Genomic DNA, 20,174 nt, shown 5'->3' with positions numbered 1-20,174 from the left:
CCACGTGCTGGTTCTGTCAGGCTCCCAGACTGGCTCATTGGCAACTGCTCCACCTCACCTGCACACCCTTTGTGGGCAGCCCCTTGCTGCTGAGTTGCTTATGGCCTGTGGTCTGCTTCCTTCTGCCCACTGATTTTTTTGGGGGGTTCCTAGAGTTTTTCGTGTTGGGGAACAGCTTGCTTTCCACTCCCAATCGGTTTCCTACAGGATGTGGGACAACTAGTGTGGTGACATGGTGCTACGCACTCGGCTGTGGAACTCCCATCTTGGTGCCTCACAGCCACCACCTGTCTGTCCCTGTGGCTTTGTGGCACTGCCAGGTGGTGATGTAACAGAGACACGAGGCTGCCTGCTGTCCTGGTTACTTGGGTATCTTTGGTTCTTTAAATAACTTAATTTCACAAAAAAACCCCAAACTATTTTGATAGAGGATTTATCCCAAGTTACCTAACCCACAAAACACACATGCTTCTATGGTTTCTTGTCTCCTGGGTTTAAGTGTAAGTAGTTCTAATACTTCAGATAACCAAAGGGGAAAGCCCGCTACTGAGAAAGAGGAAGACCCGGTGCTGCAAGCCAACCTTGCTAATCGCTTCCTCCTTCCCATAGCCACTAAGTGTGTGACAGCGTCTTCAGCACCGGATGCTTCTCGCTATTTGTTAGCAGAAACAAAAGCTGTAGGCTAGCTTCTACCTTGTGCTGATGCAGTACAGTTGGTTTCAGTAATTCCTGGTCGATTTGCAGAGTCCATTTTGGGGTCATTATAGAAAGCCTTTAGGCCCATTCGTTCTCAAGCAGCTTTGGCAACCAGCTTTCACGTATTTCTCTTCTGCAAAGTAGGACAAAACTTATTCAATGTGTGTAGGCATGGCAAAAAATGCAGTCTTTTCCATCAGATGCCATCTTTCAAGGAGCTTTGGAGTAGTCCTTGCTGTAGCCTGGTGTATTTTTATGACGCTTCTGAGTTCTCTTTACTCCAGGGCAGATACAGCAAAAATGTAGCTGGTTTGGTTATTTTAAGTCTTAGCTTACAGTGCTTGGAATGGCTCACCAGTTGCTGCTGCACTCATTTACAAAAAAAGAAAAGCACACAACACTTCCTACCTAGTATTTCTTGTTTATGTCACTTAGCTGTGTGAAAGTCATTGTTTCAGCAATTTGGCTATTAACTCTTTCTCTATAGGAGTCTTTTTCTTCCCAGAGCATAATTGGAATGCATCTGGCTAGCCTCAGGTGCTGTTCTGCAGCAATGCTTCCCACACTCTAATAGCAACACATCAATCACCCACCATTTACAGGCCACTGTTATTTGCAAGAGGGCTTTGAAATTCTCTGTAAGAGGTGCTTGGTTTCATTTTCTTTATAATTTCCTTGCTGAGCAACGATGAGCTCTGTTGTGACTATGCAGTGCATGCATACTGCTTTTCAGCCAGAGAAACTCCAGGCTTGTGAAGTGGAAGAAAGGAAAAATTTATGTCATAGATGCTGATGGATTGCTTGTTCCTTTGGTCATCTTTGTAACCGCCTTCCAAAAGAAAGACTTACTGTATTGGGGAGAAAACTGGAGGAGCCATTGTGCATTCAGCAGTGTGCAACAGTTGTGACTGTGGAAAGCAACATAGGCCCTCATAGATAGAAGGGCGCTGGGGACAGTCAGGCAGCGCTGCCCTGACCTCTCCAGCAAGGGTCTTTGATTTTCACAGATGAGGTTAGTGGGAATGAGGAAAAAAGATTCCAGTCATGTCCTTGCTGAGGCTTTTGATTCTTAAATTAAATTCCTTATGCCCTCAAAGTGAGGAGAAGTTCATGATGTATTTAAATAGCCCTCATGCAGTGGGAAAGTGGCATGGAATAGGAACGACTGGGCTTTGTGCCAGATACTTAGTTCTGCTCTCCAGACTAAAGCAGAAATGGTTTGTTTTTCTTGATAACTTGTCAAATGCACTGACTGAACATTGCTGGGCTGCGTGTACCTGAATCTCAATTCTCATACTAGCAGAGTAGATTGGACTGAACTGGCTCTGCCAGTTTCAGTTCTTGACGTTTTGATTTATGATTAAAACTGAGATGCTCTCCCCCTCGCATCACCCACTTCCCACTTTTGTCCACTGGGTAGCTGCATTGGTCTCAGCATTACAGCTGCTCAGTGCATGTCCCATGTCCCCATTGAGACCATGGTTCAGAAACTGCAAACATGCTTCATAGGCAGAATAGAACTGAGCAAATGCTTTCCTGAATTTGAATCAGCGAATGCAGATCTTTAGTGTTTGTGTTCTAGTATGAAGCAACCTTTTACCTTTAATGTTTGCTGTGCGTTTTTCCCACATTCCAACAATAACCTTTTTGTTTGTTTTTTTTTCTTTTTCAGGAAAAGAGGAGTAGAAGTAGTACAGGTGAGTAAAAACTATTCAGTTATTTTTTCTTTCTTTTTTTTTTTTTCCACTGCTATCAATCCTGTTTTTGGGAAAAGAAATGGATTCATTTTTGTCAACTATGCATCAAGCTCATCTAGTAGAGGTGACTAAGTGAAAGTGGAGATGAAGTTGGCTTTTCTTGTCTTTATTATAAAGATCTGATAGTTGATTAAGTGATATTAATCTGTGCTTACTTTATTTAAGGACGATCAGATCTAGCAGAAACAGGAGCTGGCCTTTCAAACAGAAGTAGTGGTGTTTTTGTAACCTAGGGAGCAGAGAAGTGATACTGAAGTGCTTTGAAGTTTTAGCCCCTCTGCTGTTAAGTATAAATGTTAGCTACGTCCAAATGGTCATATTTTACACAAGATGGTACTTAAAGGATGATGCCAACTTGGGAAAGGAATTATGTTAGCATGACAGCTGTTTTGTTATGCCTGCTAAGTCAGAGGACTGTGCTCCTAAAAGATCGAATGGGGAAGCATGTTCTTTTCTTTTGGCCCCTTGTGTGTACTTAGAAGAGCTGAGTGTCACAGGATTCACTCTTTCTAGTGCTTACCTGATGCTCATTTTCTAGTCTAACGTATGCTCGATGTGTTCCTCACACATGGAATCATAGAATCGTTAAAGTTGAAAAATATCATCTAGTTCAACTGTCAACCTACCACCACCATGCCCACTAATCCATGTCTCTCAGTGCCACGTCTGCATTTCTTGAGTACCTCCAGGGATGGTGACTCCACCTCCTCCCTGGGCAACCTGTTCCAATGCCACTCTTTATTGAGAAGAAATTTTCCATGATATCCAACCTGAACTTTCCCTGGTGCAGCTTGAGACTATTTCCTCTTGTCCTATTATTTCTTATGTCCCAGTAGCAGCAATGAACCTGCCTCAATAGAGGAGAAATGGGCATTAGTCACTGATAGTTGATGCTGTTCTTGAGTCCTTGTGACTTCACACAAACATGAGGTAGGGACATTTCAAAAGAAAAAAAAATAATCCGTATGATTCTAAAGAATCTTGTCAGAAAAGGCTTTTAAAAAATTACTAGCTAACCTTGGACGAAGTCTTTCTAGTAGGTCTGGTTATCTGAGAACTGCATGGTATTATGAGCAAAGAAGGCACATATTTCATGTCTGAATTTAGGCTTAATTCTAGTACCCTTTCACCACTGCAGCAGCATCTTCCTTGCTTTGTACCTTCTATTGCTCAGAACTAAGAAGCAGCTCCTGTTATAAGTTCTGATAGAGCACCTCTGGATTGATAAGTGCAACCAACGTATGCAAAGTACGTCCTCAACAAGCAGCACAAGGAGAAAGCTAGCCTGTGTTTGTGGCATTCTTTGGTTTACAATCCAATGTCTGCATTTGTTATACATGCCTAGTTCCTGCTGTGTGCACTTAAGCTGTGCCTGTATGAAATGAATTAAATGATCATATGATTAGATAAAGATTAGATAAAAAATAAAAATTTGGGAAACATTTGGACAGAACTAAGCAGGACTTTGTAGAGTTTCTTAGACGGTTTCAAATTTTACAGCATTGTTGAGATGCCACACTAACCTATACTGGGAATTTGTGCCCCAAAGGCATACCTGGAGTATCAATGCCTGATGCTCTGCTAGAGCAGGATGGATGGCCACGTGTTTTCACTGCTGGCCTGCATGATGCTTTGTACATGCTAAAGCATGTATTTGTAGTAGCAAGAGATATCTTGGATATCTGTTCTTTGCCTACTCAGTATTCCTAGGAAGCGTGGCTTTCGTCACCTTGCACTGTCTTTCCACTAGCCCTGCTTTTAGGTAGAGAATATCTTGATACCGGTCTGCTGGACAAAGTTTGTCTGACAGGGGGATGTTGTTTACCTATGTTGAGCAGCAAGGTTTCTTTGATTTGTTTCTCCTTCTCCTTTAAAGAACCTGCTCTGGTGTGAGCTGTCGCAAGGGAAGCCAGCTCTATGCATGGTAAAAGACAAATCACTCAAAACGTAGAATACTGATTATCTGTTTTCCTCTTTAGATAAATTCTTTTTTTTTTTCTTTTTTTCCCTGAATGCATACATGCTTCCCAGTTAAAAGTAGCAAGTCAGAAGATGAGGTTCAATTACTAGTTTCCAGGTACCATAATGGACTGGTTTGTGTTGATTTCTGCAGACAGATAATAGTTCATTCTTTTCCTTCCAAAAATGTTGTACAAGAGCAGGAATTAATTTCCTACTACAGAACAAAAGTCTTAGAAAGTTCTTCAAGTAAGCACATATGTGACTTCTGTTTTCTTTGTGTCTCAACTATTCTGGCATCTTCTTATTTTGTTTACTTAGGGCTACTTTCACTGTACAGATTTTCTATACAGTGTTAGATAGCAGTCAAGATTCTGTACACTGTTAGATAGCAGACAAGATTCTGTGACTCGTGTTCAAGTTCTCTGTTTTATTTCTTCTCAGGCTTTGTTATAGCAGAAAGGGTAGTTCCAGCTTCCTGTTTTTATTGGGCTGGGAGACATGCACATTGTCCAATGAGAAGTAGTAGAAGAGTAGGACTGGCAATGGAAAGCTAAGCAGACATGACCCTCTGTTCGAGTTTAAGAAATTGTTTAAGTTCCATGTTGAAAACAAAGAACCTCTCAACTCACTGGGTGATAAATAATTTTCTTTGTTATTCTTTACAGAAGTCCTAATTAAATTCTAACAATGAGAATTCACTATAAACTCAATGCATAGGAGCTGAAATGCATTGTGTTATTTAGTACAACTGAGTAACACCCATCAAGCTGTCTAGCTTAAAAGATAGTGCAGAAAATGAATCAAAAAGCTTTCAAAGTTATGAAGTTTCCAAAGACTGAGCCCTTCCAAAGTCTGAGCCTGCACCCAAACATTTGGGAGCCTCGGATTTATTCTGATCAGACTAGCTCATGTCTTTTTTTCCGGTGGCAGAAGTCTGAATAACAACATAAGGTTTGGAAGTGTTTTAGACCTATATTTGCCTCTTGAGACTTAAATCCTAGTCAGTGGGGCAGCTACAAACCATTATTATATTAGAAGGGAAACCAAGCAGAAAGTTCCCTGGATCAAGGGCTGTGTTCAATCTCTTACCTTGTGGCAGGCTGTTCTTGGTTTTTAAGTAGGCATCACCACCACCGTGTTAGGGTGGTTATCCTGCTTGTACACAGAGAGGTAAGGAAATGCTGTTGTTCCGTTTTTAAGGTGGGAACTGAAAAAAAACAAAAAACAAACAAACAAAAAGAACTGAAGGCCGTATGCAAGCTCTGCAGGAATGCTGTTTCTCTTCCAGCCCAAGTGGTGTTTTGGCAGCTGTGCTGACAGCGCTGCATGGAACAGGGTAGAGCTCAGACGTCTGGGGAGCTGTGGGTTCTCAGACCCTGGGCTGTTGCCTGTCATCCTGATTTATTTTCTTGCCAGCTCCCCCAGCCTCTTGCAGCTGGAGCCACCTGAAGAGGTAGCCAGTGGTGGGGTGGCGATGCCCTGAATGGTGACATGTACTCAGAGCCCCAGTAGTACCATTGCCTGTAGGCCATTGGGCAGGCAGCAGCTTTGGCGCTAGCCTGGGCTGCCAGGGCACTAAGTGCTTCAACAAAAGCCTTTCTTAATTTCTTTCATCACTGTTTCAAGGGGAATACTGCTTCTGTAGTTATGCAGTGATTGGCTAATTAGACATTAGCAGTAATAAGAAAATCTTCTCTATTAATGGAATCTAGCAAATATGGGTTTTGAGAAGTTTCTGAAACATAAAGCTGTTTCTGACCCTTTTTTTTTTTTTTTTTTTTTAAAGCTTGCTTTTGTTCAGTTTCACCCCTCAAGATTAATGTAGGGCCAAATTTAGAGTTGCATACTGTCAGCTTTTCTTCAGCCAGTACAGTATTCTATTTCTTATAACTGTGCATTGGTGAGGAAAAGAAAGAACATCTCCATATACCTTGTTTTTCAGGAAAAAATCTGTTTGGCTTAGTTTGAAGAATGTGAGATTGAAAACATGTGCAGTGAAGTGGAAATCATCACAAGTACCTCTGATGGGGACATGCATTTATTTTTGTTTCACAAGCTATGCAAATCCAGAATAATTAGCTGCAGCCCTTTGGCTTCTGACAAATTGCCAGTTCCGTCTTTGTGTGACAAAGTTTGGAGCCTTCGTATTTCTCGGGACTTCAAAGCCCTTTCGAGCACTTCCACACCCAGGCTTTCCTAGAGCTCTAACTTTTTTTTTTTCTTTCAAATTTTAAATAGTTAAGATTTCCTATTTTCCATGTGTATTTTTGGTTCTGATGAGCACTAATGCTCTCTTTTATCTTGGAGAGATGTTCTAGTTGGTTGGCTATAAAACTGGGATTAGTCATTGTATTTCAAGCTGCACATTTTTTAATAGCAATGGGATATGGAGGACAACATGTTTTTCAGTGTGGAACAGCTGATTGTAGTAGTTACAATGGTCTAGGCTGCTGTTTTGTTTTTCCTTTCTTTCCCTTCAGCCCTCTGGGAATTAAGATATTTGAAATCTTTTACTTTCGAGAAGCAAACTGTCCTTCAGGCTGTGAGTTTTACTTATGACAGCAAAGGAGAATTGAGGGTCCCTTCCCCCCTTCCTAAATCTTCAATCAAAGTGAAATACCAACAGCAAGAGTTTCCACTAATTGTTGCCAGGGAACAGTTGTTTTCTTGAAATGCAGAGAGGTTTATTTTCACATGAAGTATTAATGGAATAGGCTTGGAACGGCAGCAGTCTAATGAGAAGAGAGCTTATAAAGTATATATTCAAAAGCATGTACAGAAAGATGTGACTGGAAAGCTTCCAAAGCAAGCAGGTTTATTGAGATGTTGGAGAGCTGGCTCTGTAGTACAGGGAGAAGAAAGTTTTATTTTTACATGCATGCCAACCCCTCGTTACAGTGCATGTTCTCCTCAGTATGGCACTCAGTTTTGTCTGTATTGCATTTTTGGAAATGATGCTGCAAAAGCCCTCCAACCCTACTTAGTCTGGATTGTCTAGATGCTTTGTGTATGCTGGGAGGTGAAAGCAGCTGGTCAAAATCTTGAGAAGATTATAACACAGAAGCATGCAGTGATACTGCTTAGTATTTGGGAAGCCTCAGAGTGGGGTCTTCAAAAAATAATAAGTTGCAGCGATAAAAGTCCCTCAGGAATAGCACGTCTGTGGAAAAAAAAACAAAACTGCCAGGCCTCTGATCCTTCTCAGATCCTTCTCAGAAGGGGAGATCCTTCTACATGAGACCATCTTGGTACTTAAGGAGCAGCCCTGCCCAGAAGGAATGAAGCACAGGTTCCAGAACAGGGAGAGATGGCTTTGGCACATTGCTACCTATTGCATCAGCAGACTGGTCAGGGAGGTACAGTATGGCCCTTTCTGGTCCAGTGGGGAAGAAGAATAAATACACATCTGGTGGGGCAGGGAAGGGAGAGAAAACAGCAGAACATTTTCATCATGTGGATTGAACAGATTAAATAAATATGCACTTTGTCTAATTTTTAAGAATGAAGTCAGTCAAAATGCAGTTAGATCGTTATTCTTGGGGAGCGAATGTGAGATCTGAGAGGAAGTGTTTGTGGCTCAGAGATGTTCAGTCTCTTACCGACTGGTTGGATTGCTTTCTTTTGACTTTAAATCCCACCAGCTTTGGATGAGGTGTGGAATCTGAAGTCACTTGCCAGAATTTCTTGGGTGAGTGAAAACATTGCTAAGATTTAGAAATCTGTGGTGAGTAGCCTTCAAGTTTGAGATTGTTCTGCTTTGGCCTGTGAAGCCTTCTCTGTCATTTGTCTTCTCCCATCTCCTGGCTACGTCATGATGAGATGGTGATGCCTACCACTGCTGAAGGCTGGGAGCTGGGATGCCTTGGATGGAAGTCTATCCACTCTGGGAACTCTGCCAAAGGTTTATCTGATTATAGTAGGACTGAGATTGCAATGGGGAGGTGCCCCGCTTACTGCAGGCACTTTGGACGCTCTTGAAAAGTCTGTTTCTGCTTTCTAGTGAAGATATTTTTCCATTTACTGGAATGCCATTTAAGTTGCTTTGAGATATCTGAATTGAGTAGATTTAAAGTATGATGACTGTGTAAAGGAGAAGAGGAGTAATAATGGGTGCTGGTAATTTCTAAACGCTGCTGTGTATAGTACTTTTTCAGCCATCAACATCATCTTCCCAGATACTTACACAAACTGCAAAGCTTCATAAAACCATCCTCAGGAAACAGTACAGATAAAAGTAAGAGCTTAAAGGATTTTTATGCTTGGGAATAGAACTTCTATTTGCTTGCTTTTGACTAGAAATATTTTGCAGCATATAGTCAGGTCTTTGCACAAAGCAGCAGTTGAACACTGCTTTTATTAATCATGATTACTGCAGTGGTACCCATGGGTCACCAAAGAACAAACTTTAATGTTAGGCTGCATTAAAGATTATTATCACATATAAGATTATTCATCTCACTGGATACAAGTGTTAGGGTATCAAACCAGGGCAAATTTTACTTTTACAACCAACCTGTCTTGTGTGGCTAGCTGAAATTGCTAAGTACATGTTGCAGTACAAATATGCACATGGTTCTTTTGACATTTTTCATCTGAAGTTTTTTTTTCTCAGAGTAGGAGGGAAAGGGGAATGATTTGATTCAGTTCCAAAGGTGACTGTACCTCTGACCCTAACACTGAGATGTCCTCTCTCAGCTGAATAACAATCCTGTGTCAGTTTTGGGAGTGAAATCAGTTGGTTCGCCTGCTCAAGCAGAGCTGCAAGCTTACTCTCGTGATTCTAACCTTGTCTTCACTCTTGGGGCTTTGTTCAACAAGTACAGGGATGTTCCCTTGGGAGTAGTGTCTCTCATCTCCCCCCATAGCTAAGACTTGCTTCAATCAAAAGCTTCACAGGAAGGATATCATCAAAATTGGAGTGTGGGGAAGTCTCTTACTATTGACTCTTCCTTTTTTCAACTTCTGCAAAAATTACTTCTTTGATCTTAGCTGTCATCTGAGATGCTTGCATTTGGAGATCCATTTTATTGCATGCTTATTCTGTCTTGTAGTGCTTCACAGTTAAATGAGTTAAGTTCATTACTGTCACAAGATTGAATGATGAGCCAATGAAACATGGTATTTAAAGACAGAAGGCATAAAGTTTCTTAACTTTTGCTGTGTGCTAGCGTATTAATGGAAAGCTCTTGTATATTTCTTGATAAATTATTTTTAATCACTGTCTCTATAGTTTTTGAGAATATTTGCTACTGACCAAAAGCAGCACGGTTAATAGCTTAGGGTGGGAGTTTCTGAGTGATGAGGAAGGAAGTGAACCAGTAGAAATGCAGATGTCTGTAAACATAGTTTCTCTAAAATGAGGTAGGAGTGTGTAGTTCAAAATGTTTCTTCTTAACATGAGGTCACATCTATGGAAAATTTGAAAGGGTTTTTGTATTGGTTTTTTCATCTCTTCTCTTACATGACTTGTTGAAAAGCACACGGCTGCTTCAGTTTCCTAGATGAGATGAATGTCATTCTCTGTTGGTATTGCAGAAGCGAGGGTGGGCCAGCAATTATTAAAAATTGGATTGAAATATTCATTGGATACCTAAGGAGAGATGATCAGTCTTAAGTGGTCCCCTTAGTAAGAGGTGGAAGTAGGGCCCCTCTTATTGAACAGCTCTTTCTGAAGAAGGGATTCAGGTCTGGAGTTAACTTTCCTTTCGCAGACTATGGAAAGAGGCTGGAGACAGAAGCCTCCTTCTGTCAGGTTTGTGAGAATTTGTATCTATTTCTCCTATTCACGTCAGGAATGATAATCACCTGAAGATGTTGTCCTATTGACAAGGTGTGGGATCTGCGCTACTCCTGCTAACTCTTCCATAAAGCTGTATAGTTTTGTTCCTAGGAGGTTTAGTTTCCAGGTGCTCTCTGGTTCAGTTAAGCAAAATAAACCCAAACCTGTGTTCAGTCTATAGAATAGATTCAGGACTTGTCCTGTTCTTTGGCTGTTATTTTAGGATCCAAGCCACCTCACTCAATTCCACTGATCACAGCTTTCCAACCTGAGGTTGCTTCAGTAGTTTACAGTATTCTCATTTAGTTTCCCAAGAGGTATGCTTCCCTGAATCGAAGGGGTTTTGTATCTAAGTTAAGGTTGCTATATGCATTAGGTTACATGGATCTCACATCCTTGTTTGAGTATTTATTCTAATGTGGGCATTTACTTCAGTTTAGTTAGTGAAGAGTTTGTATTTTAAATAAAACTTCCCTGACCAAATGCAAACAAGTTATTTACAGTGTTTTGACAGAGTAATCTGAAGATGGGAATGGAAAACATGCCATTAGGGCTGAGCTAAGAGACTGAGATGTAAGGGAAGCAACTGTTGCAGAGGAGTTTCTGGCTGAATTTGCAAACAGAGAAGAGCTTTTAAGATTTGTTTTCATAGTAAATTGTTGATTGGAGCCAAAAGCTTCCTTTACTCAAAGGTCTAAGTGCATCTGAAAATGTTTTCTTGCACAGGAATCTTCACTGCACAACCCTGCTGTCCTGTAGCCTTAGCAGCATGGAGTTTCTGTGTTGGGATTGCTCACTGCCTTACTGATTGCAAAGATTGGAGGACAAGCTAACTGCAGTCCATAGAGAATTTATATTGATTGCAAAGAGATTGTTTTAATTTAGGCGAGCTTGGAAAATGTTCGTTCTTGTAACCTAGTTGAGTTTATCTTGTAATACCCCTTCTTTTATGGAAATGTCCTTAAGTGGTTGAAAAAAGAACAGCAGCTGTAAAGGGGAAAGCAGAAATTTTTCTTTGAACTGTGAGTGCAAAGCAGTTTGAAAAAGAGGCGAAGCAGATTAGATGTTCTGAAGCCTGCTGCGGTGAATTCATGCCATTCAAGCTCTTAATGGCTTAGTTCACTAAGTGACCAAAAAGGAGCTAGAGAGAGCACTGGCTCCTTGCTGGTGGCAGATCCACCCGCTTGTAGCCAAAAAGGCGGGTTGGCGTTCTGGCAGCTCCCAGCAGAGATGCTCCTGCACCAACTGCAGGACCTGGTGGCTCTGCCCCATGTTGCTCTTGACTCCTGCAGGGCTAGGAGATCAGCCTCAGTCTGTCCCACTGGATGTGCTCAGTGCCCAGGTTCTCTTCTGCTTGCTTTTGCTAGATGCTGCAATTGCTTATCCTAGATATTATTGACAGCTGGGTCTCTTCTAAACTAACTTAATCTGCTGGTACAATTAGATTAGTGCATTTGAATCTATTCTGGATCTTTTGGACTAAGTCTGTAGCAGTGCTGAATATTCCCAGTTTTTGAGGCTTGCATTTTATAACTGCAGTCAAATATTCTCATGGAGTCTTAACTCTGTTTACATCATATATATGTTGCAAGTAACACTGTGCTAACTGTTTCGGTTTGTGTAAGGAATTGCAGTGTAAATGTATATGTATGAAATCAGTCTGTCCACAGAGATGCTGTCTTAAAGCTATCCTTCATTAGTGCTCTGACATATCTGTCTGTAGCCAAGTTTTAATGCGGTATTACCATCACATTAATATTTAAAAGAGCTATTAGAGAATTTATTTCAGTTTCAGTGGATAGGTTTACAAAGTGTTATTGGTGGCAATTGTGAATTTGAATTTCTTCTGAATTTTCTGAAGGTTGATGTGGTGCAACTTCATTCACTGAGTCTATTAGGGATGTTTACACTTCTGTCTGAAGAATTTTGTGTGTTTGTAGAGGATCACTTAGCAACAGCCTATGGCATGGTGAAGTTGCCTCTGACATCCTCATGTTAGTATGGTGAACCTTAAAACAATGAGGGAACGCCCAGAAACAGCAAGTAAATAGAAATTTACAGCAAAACAAAGCAGTCTGTGTAGTGAAGAGCTCCACTGTTTCTTTGGGGCACTGTCTAAAATTCTTACTTCTTGGTCTTTGTTTACATTGCTGTCATCCTGATGCAGTGATGGGTCTGTGCTTCTACAGATGTTCATGTCAGTTCTGCAGATGTTGTAATGGAGCATCTCCTGAGTATTTACAAAAGAAGCAACTCTTTGATATTAAATCAGCTCAAACTAATCTGTTAAATACTAACTAGTCCTTCACCAACTGATAGCTAAGGAATGGAAGTTCCCAAGTCTTGGATTTCTGCACGTTTCAGGTCACATTATTGTATATTGATACAAATAAGTTGCTTGACATAAATGACCTAGCTTGCACTGGGAGGTGAAAACTGAATGCAAGCAGAAAACATTTCTCTTTTTCAGGAATTGTCCCCAGGATCTGAGATGTGGACACAACACAAAGTAAATGCCCCACATCTGTGTTTGTCAGGCAACAGTAACTTGACAGGAATATAGCTGACATTGTGTTTATGGACCTTGGTTTGAGTGGCCTGCAGCATGTGAGAGAAATGCTGAGTCTTAAAATACATGTTTTATATACCTGTGTATTTATATGTACAGACACACCTATTCCTTCTGATCTGAATGTAGGCTGAAGAAATTCTACCATTTCTTGACCTGTTGAAGAAGAAACCATACTGCAGTATTTGCATTTATGTCTAGGATTCCTTGAGTTTTAAGAGTTTGGGTATGAACAGAAATTTCAATAGAGAAGGTGAGTTTTGGTGGAATTGAGTATGTTGATTATCACATTCCCGCAGTGACCTCTGTTGCATTGCCTCCTACGGTACTGACCTAAAACCAGGCCAGGACAACAGACCTCCAGTTCTGAACCCTGTGATCTCAAATCCAGCCTTTTCAAGGAAGAGAGAACCGGGTACCTTTCTGTTTTCTTTGAAAAACAGTCTTACCAAATTTGCTCTTGTAGCACAGAGGGTTTGAAGATACAGTAGTGAGCATGAGCAGTGATGTTCTTATCTGGAAAAGGAAGGTGAACTTAACAGAGGACATCATCTTTCATCGATTGCTAATTTATTCTGCTTAAGGTAACACTGTGAGTTGGAAAAGTTCGGCAAGAGAGCAATCTATTGAGTCCTGTCAGTCTGCAAAACCAAAACTGTTTCTGTAACGTATTCTAAGCTCCCAGCCTTGAGGTCTGTGTGTGTAGCATACTTTGCTGTTTCGAAGGTTGTAATGCCGCTCGCTTGCTTTGTTCCTAACACTGCAGGTGTTGAAAATTGTACTTCACCGGGCTGTCAAGGTCATGGGTTTATCTAAGATAAACCAGCCCTAAGGAGCTGGGGCAAGCTATGCCTTTACACATGCCGGCTGTTTTGGGCAGGGTTATCGCAGTTTGTTTAACCTGGCAGCGGAGGTCAAACAAAACCTGTCTTGGTTGTCTTGTTCTGTGCATTGCAGAAAGGGACTATCTAAAGTTGTGCTGACCTTTCTGCAGGTCTTTGAGGCAGCCAGTGGTTTGAAGAACCTGCGTTTGATGGAAATGAGAAGCCATGAATTAAGTGGTTGTGGTTGGAGCTTTCACTTAAGTGGTCCTATTGCACTTGTTTACATATAGAGTCACATTCCTGTGATTTCAGTCTAGCTTTTGGCACTCTTCAGCAAACTTACCTCTCCTGTCGTGACATCTGTGTTGATCAGTGGACCACTGTATACTTGAATACCTATCATCTAATGTGTTTATCCTTCCACCTATTTCAAAAGCTATGCATTTGATTAAGAAAAGTGTGTAAAAGGATAGAGGCTGTACTAGGCTAATTTTAAAACAAAAGACCATTAAAATAATCTTTGTGTATATGCTCTGTTAAGGCTAACAGTGAAAACACTGGATGACACTTTTTTTATGTGTTACAGTTCTGGAATAAGATGCTCAAAATGCAGCGATAGCACATGTACAAAAATGCTCTAGTTTCTCAATCTCCATATTGGAAGCATGTGTTTATGTCCAGGATACTTACAACTTGCTAGTCGTTGCTTACATATCATCTGTTTTTGAGTTTTGCCGGCTCATTTAAGTTTTGAAAGTGGGACTTGACTTCTTTTGACTGAATGTTTCTGCACCTCACAGAAGCAGGGTGAGCCTGAAGGACAGATTCAGAAGAGTAAATTTCAAACTTCAAGCCACTGTTTGCGCTGGCTTGCATTCATCTTTGTTCCCCTTCACAAATGTCTCTGCTGGGGTGTTCAGAACAGGCTGTACAGAAGGACATGTCTTTGGGGCCTGCCCTGTGCTTGTTCTTGAAGCTGGCTGGAGGCAAGCCAGCTCTTGGTTTTGAGGTTGCAAAACTGTGCTGGTGTGGCAAGGGACAGGCTTTGTTTCTCAGCTGGACTTAACAAGGCTCCTGAGCTCCATGCCACATTGGAAAGCCACAGCATCCCTGGGAGAGCCAGATTACAACTATGTTGCAATGCACCAGGCATGCCACCGCCTGCTTGTGACCACAAACCTACTCAAAAGCTGTAAATTCATGCAGGCATAGTTGTTGAATTTGAAAGACACCTCCAGCATGAGGAACTGTCTGTAGGGATCGTCCTCTCCTGCTCCATGCTGGCTGGGTTTTAGCTCATGCTGCTGTATTTCTGCAGCACCTTGTTTCTTGTACTGAGGAAGGAGTGCTCAGCACCTCATTTGTTACCTGGGCTGGAAGCTGGAGTGCTTGGCGGTAACAGAAGGTGGAAGACCTGAGCGTGCTAATGTTTGTGGTAGCATTGCAGCCATCAGCCTCCTTATGGAATGTTGAATGCTGGGCCGCTACTGAGTATCAGACCTAACCAGGATGGAGTGTGTCGCTAGCCCCAGATTTTCATGGTGTTCCTGTACATTCTGGATATGGCTTAGAGAGAATGGCTGGAATATAACATTTGTCAGCATTGCAATGGAAATGATATGTTCTAATCAGGAGAAAACAATCATTTAAAGTTATTCCTTAACCTCATGTTAGCTTCCCAGTTAGCTGAAATGAACTTGGAATCGTTTTTCATATTTTTATTATTTCTACAAAGTTAAGCGTTCTGACAGGTCACTGGTTATGCTGGAGGTCTTGGTGAGGGGAGGTTCTGTGGTTTGTGCCATGGGACATGTCAGATGGTTGTACTGGACCATTATCTAATCTGAAAGTCTGGGGGTTAAATTGCAAAGTAATGAGCTTGTATTTCAAAGGTGCTTACAGCTGCTATTGAGATACGTGGAAAATGCCAAACACTCTAGATGTTTCCTTTGGGTGTAAATATGAATGCAGAATGCAGATGCCTATTCTGAACAGTCTTGTATGTGAGTTCTGTCATTTGTGTCATCCCCCCTAAATGTTAGCTGAAAATCTTTCTGAATGAATTCCAAATGCCAGCAAGTTTTCTGACTGTCATGACATGCATTGCTTCTATTGGGATTGCTCTAGTCTTTAATGATGTGAGCAGGGATGGGAGACTCCTGTTTCTGGGGCACAGGAAAGCATCACCTCTCAGATCCCTGTGTTGAAGCTATTCCACAATGTCTTTCCCCATACAAGCATTTGGATAAATTTGCAATACTTTTATTGCTACTTTGAGGAGACTTTTCTAATTTGGAGGACTTTTTAAATTTGACACCAAAATATCCTAAATTCCACATGCAGTAGCTTGTGTGCCATCAGTGGACTTGCAGTTTCAATTAGGTTATCGTACAGTTATGCTCTATAAAACCATTTGATTTTGGTATTTGTGTTTCTGATATCTCTATTTAAGAAAAAATGTGTTTGTAAATCTACTTCTTGTTGGTAGTGTGGCATAAGAAAGCTAAAATTGCAGCTTTTTATATACAGAAGTTGTATTTATTTCCTAGTAGCTTTGCAGAACAAAAAGTTCTGTTAATGCTTCAGTGACTCTACACCTTTTTTTTTTTTTTTTTGCACTTAGCTGGATACCATATTCAAATAGGAATGAGTGTTCTTCATATATGGGCTAGCTATGTGGAGGGGAAAGAAGGCAAGTCATGCAAAATTCTATATGAACTCCTTTTTTTTTTTTTTTTTTTTTTTTAGTTTTTATAAGAAATTTACCCCAGATACTTCAACTATTTGGAGAGAGACTTTGTTTCTGTGGAAACAACTCAAATTCAGCAGATGCAAATCTGGAAACCAAGTAGTGAGATGACTTGCAGATACTCTTCTCATCTAAAGAAAGTACTGTGCAGGCAAGGCAGTGCGTTGCTGCTCTGTGCTGTAAAAAAAGCACTGTTAATGTGTTTTTTTCTTCTGCGTTTTAGAAGGGAGGAAGGGGGTGCGCTTGTTTTTTCTAACTGTTTAGAGGTAGGGTGCATCTTTGCAAACAGTGTTGCAACAGAGTGGTTGGTGAGTCTATACTGGGGCTTAAGAAAATCAGTAGGAAGGATCTGAAGGCAGTTCTCATTGTGAAGTCAGGTTTAACATTTTCACTCATCCATGTGGGTTGTTGCTTAGTTTGGTTTTGCCAGCAGTGACTGGGTCAGTGGTGTGAGCAAAGCTGAGATGTCTGTGCCAAGCAAGACCTGTGCAGATGAGATTGTCAGCATTTTCTCTGCTGGAAGAGGCAGCTTTGTGTAGGACCTGGGGCAGTGTCTGTGTGGAGTAGCTGGAAAAGCAGTGTTATCTCTTAGGGGTGTTAATAGTGGCATCTTTTCCATTCACAGAATCACAGAATAGCCAGGGTTGGAAGGGACCTCAAGGATCATGAATCTCCAACCCCCCTGCCACATGCAGGGCCACCAACCTCCACGTTAAATGCTAAACCAGGCTGCCCAGGGCCCCATTCAAACTGGTTAATCTGAAGAGCATGAGATATGTAGTTACGGTGTTGATTTGGACCTAAGTCATTGTCACTCTGTCCTTTTTGCTTCTGCTCATTTCCTTAGGAAGATCAAGGCTAATGTAAGCGTGTCTACCATGCATGACCATGTGCTGTAGACAGAGCAGTCCCAGCCATGGCTTTGAGAATACCATGCATTTTCTCCAAAACTCTGAGAACTTTCTGATTCTGAAATAGCAGCCTAATGTCACAAGCTTGGTACATGTAACATAAAGAAAGACTGGGAAAGAGAAGTTTTATTATGAGGAAAACAGAGGTCACCCCTCCTTCAGGCACGGGATAAAGAAACTTTTACGTTCCCTGGTTAAAAATAAATAAATTAAAAATAAAAATAAAAATTCCCTTGTTGCTCATTCCAAAAGGAAAATCCAACCAAATCAAGGAGTCCAGAATAAGTCCAATAAATTGCTACTGTGCTGTCATCACCTTTGTGCAGTGGGTTGTTAACTTATGTGTAGCTCTCTTAGGTCAATTGGAGATTGAAGTAAAAATGCAGTTTATAGGATGAGCTGGAAATGAATTGCTGTTGGGTCTTCATTTTTCCCATCATGCTTGCTGGGAACTTCTCCCTAGAAGGAGACAGCTTAAAGGCACCAGTTTTTCATAAACTATTTTTAATACTTGAAAGTTACTTGAAGCACTTATTTGAGACATTTATTTTAGGCAGAAAAGAAAACAACTGAGTTCTCCTGTATATATTCTTAATGTCTGCTGGGTGGATCTTCATTATTTTGTTCCTTGACAGGCTCCGTATTTCTCCCTTCTGTTTGTCTCATGGAGAGTAAGGATTCAGAAACTTTACCAGAAGGAGAAGGCAGAATGTACTGTTCTTTTCTGCAGTTCTTGCCTTTTGATCCCTATCATAATGCCATTATCATGGTTCAAATCAAACAGGAGGACATTAGGGCAAATTGCCTTTTATAAGCATTAGTTTATCATTCTGCAAATGCAAGGCTGGGAATAGAGGTGCCCCTTGCAGTGACTTGCATCCTACTGTAGTGAAGAGCTCTGGAGGAAGCATGTGCTGGGAAAGCCAGACCCTCAGTATGGTGGAGAGATGGAGACATTTCCTTGAGGTATCTGTCTGCCTGGTTTATCTGTGGGTCCTGCTGTTCTCACTAAAAGCAGCAAACAACTGGCTAAGGGAAGCAAAGTAAAACCAAATGTTTAAGTTTGTGGTGGGTGCTCTGAGCAGTTAGTTATACTTGTTGCCATTCCCACGTGGGAAGCTTTGAATAACTTGCATAATTTCTGTGGGCCTTACTTTGGCCAACAGGCAGTATTGTTCTGAGCTTCATCAGGGATTTAGGAGACTGGAACTGATCAAATGGATTTTAAGGTCCTTGGTGGTGTAGGGAAGCACTTCTCCCAACAGATCTAATACATAGCTGTATTGTTCTGTGTTCTGTAGCTTGGCATGTCCCTTTGCATGGTGAGGGCTTGTTTTCCCTGGTTGCTTCAGCATTTTGTCCTATTGCTTTGGTGAAGATAGGGGTGTGAGCACCATGGGGCTGGTGTGTCAGTGACCGTGGGACACCTCGGATTCATTGGAGGTGGCTAAAAGGGGCTGCAAAAGAGGAGGAGGAGAAAAGTGATCTGTTGTGGAGGGTAGGGTAAACTACAGTGATGTGGGGATTAATGTTCATCTGTTTTCTTTGTGTTTGTTTTTGTTGTTGTTGTCGTTGTTTTTCTTGGTATAGAAAAGACAGTGAGATATCTCACATGGATACATTTATTTTGTTGGGTTTAATCATAGAAGACATTCCTGCTGTATGTTACTTGACAAATGTAGTCATACTCAGCATATTTCAGCTATTCCTCAACTTTGCTTATGCAGGCAATAAAGCACTTGAAATTGCCACCGTTGGCAGGCAGGCCAAAGGTTGACCCTACCCACAGTGCAGTGCTCATCACCAGTGCACTTTGGAGATTGACAGGGCTAGTGCTTTTCTGGGGTTATTCTGGGTTATGGGATGTGTAGAGGAGGACAGGGCAGTAAAGATTAGAGGTTTCAATGAGGCTGATGATCCTTAAGATCTGATTGTCATTTACTCATTCTGGTAATAAATATGACAGAGCATCCCTTTCACGACCTACCTTTGTCTCTTGCAGCATCTTTATGAGATGTGAGTGCCAGTGGTGTAGAAATGCAACACAGGATGTGCCATGAAGTGCACGTTCTTTACCCTGCTACCTGCTGAGCCAGTGTGCCCAGCGTGCTCTTATCAGGCAGCAAAGAACATGGGCTGTATTTGCACAGGGCGTTCCTGGCTGCACTGGGAGCCTGGTCGGTGTCGAAGTGCACATGTCTAGACTAGGAACTTGTCAGGAATTAGGAATTATTTCTTTACATTTCTGGACTGAAGGGAGCAGCTCTGTTCCTTTCATGAAATGAACTGAACTTCTGAAAAAAATCCTGGTTGTTAGTAGTTGATACAAGGAAGTGCCTGAAACCACAGTGTGCATTACAACACACAGCACTCCACCAAGATAGGTTTCATTTGGTATGTCCCTTTGTAAATAGCTGTAGGTCACAGCTAACGCAGCAGTTGCTCAGCTGTGCGTTGCTGCAGGGCAGCTGCTGGTGTGATCTCAAACTGCGGTGGGTCTGTGTGCGTTGCTGTATTCAGATGTTCTACCTTTGTACGTGCTGAGTTTTGGAAGTGCTTGTTACACCTCAGAGCAGTTGCAGCTTGAGTGACACAGTTTATTAAGCAATACATTGTATTAAGCAATGTGTATCAGTATCCCAAGACACTGACTGGGCTCCTACCTTGTTTGTGGGCATGGTAGTCTCTACAGAATGGATTAAATCATTTTCAGAGCAGGAGACGACCCGATAGTGAGAAGGCCTGCATCGAGCTTTGCTGGTTGGTTGAACTGAGGCAGGGGCTCTGTAGATGTGGAAAAACCACCACTACATTTCCCCAAAGTGCAGGATTCTCCCCTGCTTTTTTTTCTTCTATTGTTCAGTGTACTTTTTTTTGGTTGTTGTTTTAAAGTTCCTAAGGTCCGTCTTTCTGCAGTTCCTATGGGG

The 20,174-nt window shown here is 41.5% G+C and overlaps 1 protein-coding gene across 1 annotated transcript in view; it reads left to right on the top strand.

Annotated features, from left to right (window-relative positions):
• Positions 1 to 20,174, top strand: part of ITPK1 (inositol-tetrakisphosphate 1-kinase) — a 127,745-nt gene that overhangs the window by 28,577 nt on the left and 78,994 nt on the right. Inside the window, exon 3 of the mRNA XM_048950271.1 lies at positions 2,369 to 2,393. Within this exon, the coding sequence (XP_048806228.1) occupies positions 2,369 to 2,393 (25 nt within the window). The remainder of the gene's footprint in view (positions 1 to 2,368; positions 2,394 to 20,174) is intronic.

The sequence above is a fragment of the Lagopus muta genome, chromosome 6 (genome assembly GCF_023343835.1).
Source record: "Lagopus muta isolate bLagMut1 chromosome 6, bLagMut1 primary, whole genome shotgun sequence".
Taxonomy (NCBI): Eukaryota; Metazoa; Chordata; class Aves; order Galliformes; family Phasianidae; genus Lagopus; species Lagopus muta.
Note: the sequence above shows the minus strand (reverse complement) of the source record. Positions and strands in the feature narration are given on the sequence as shown.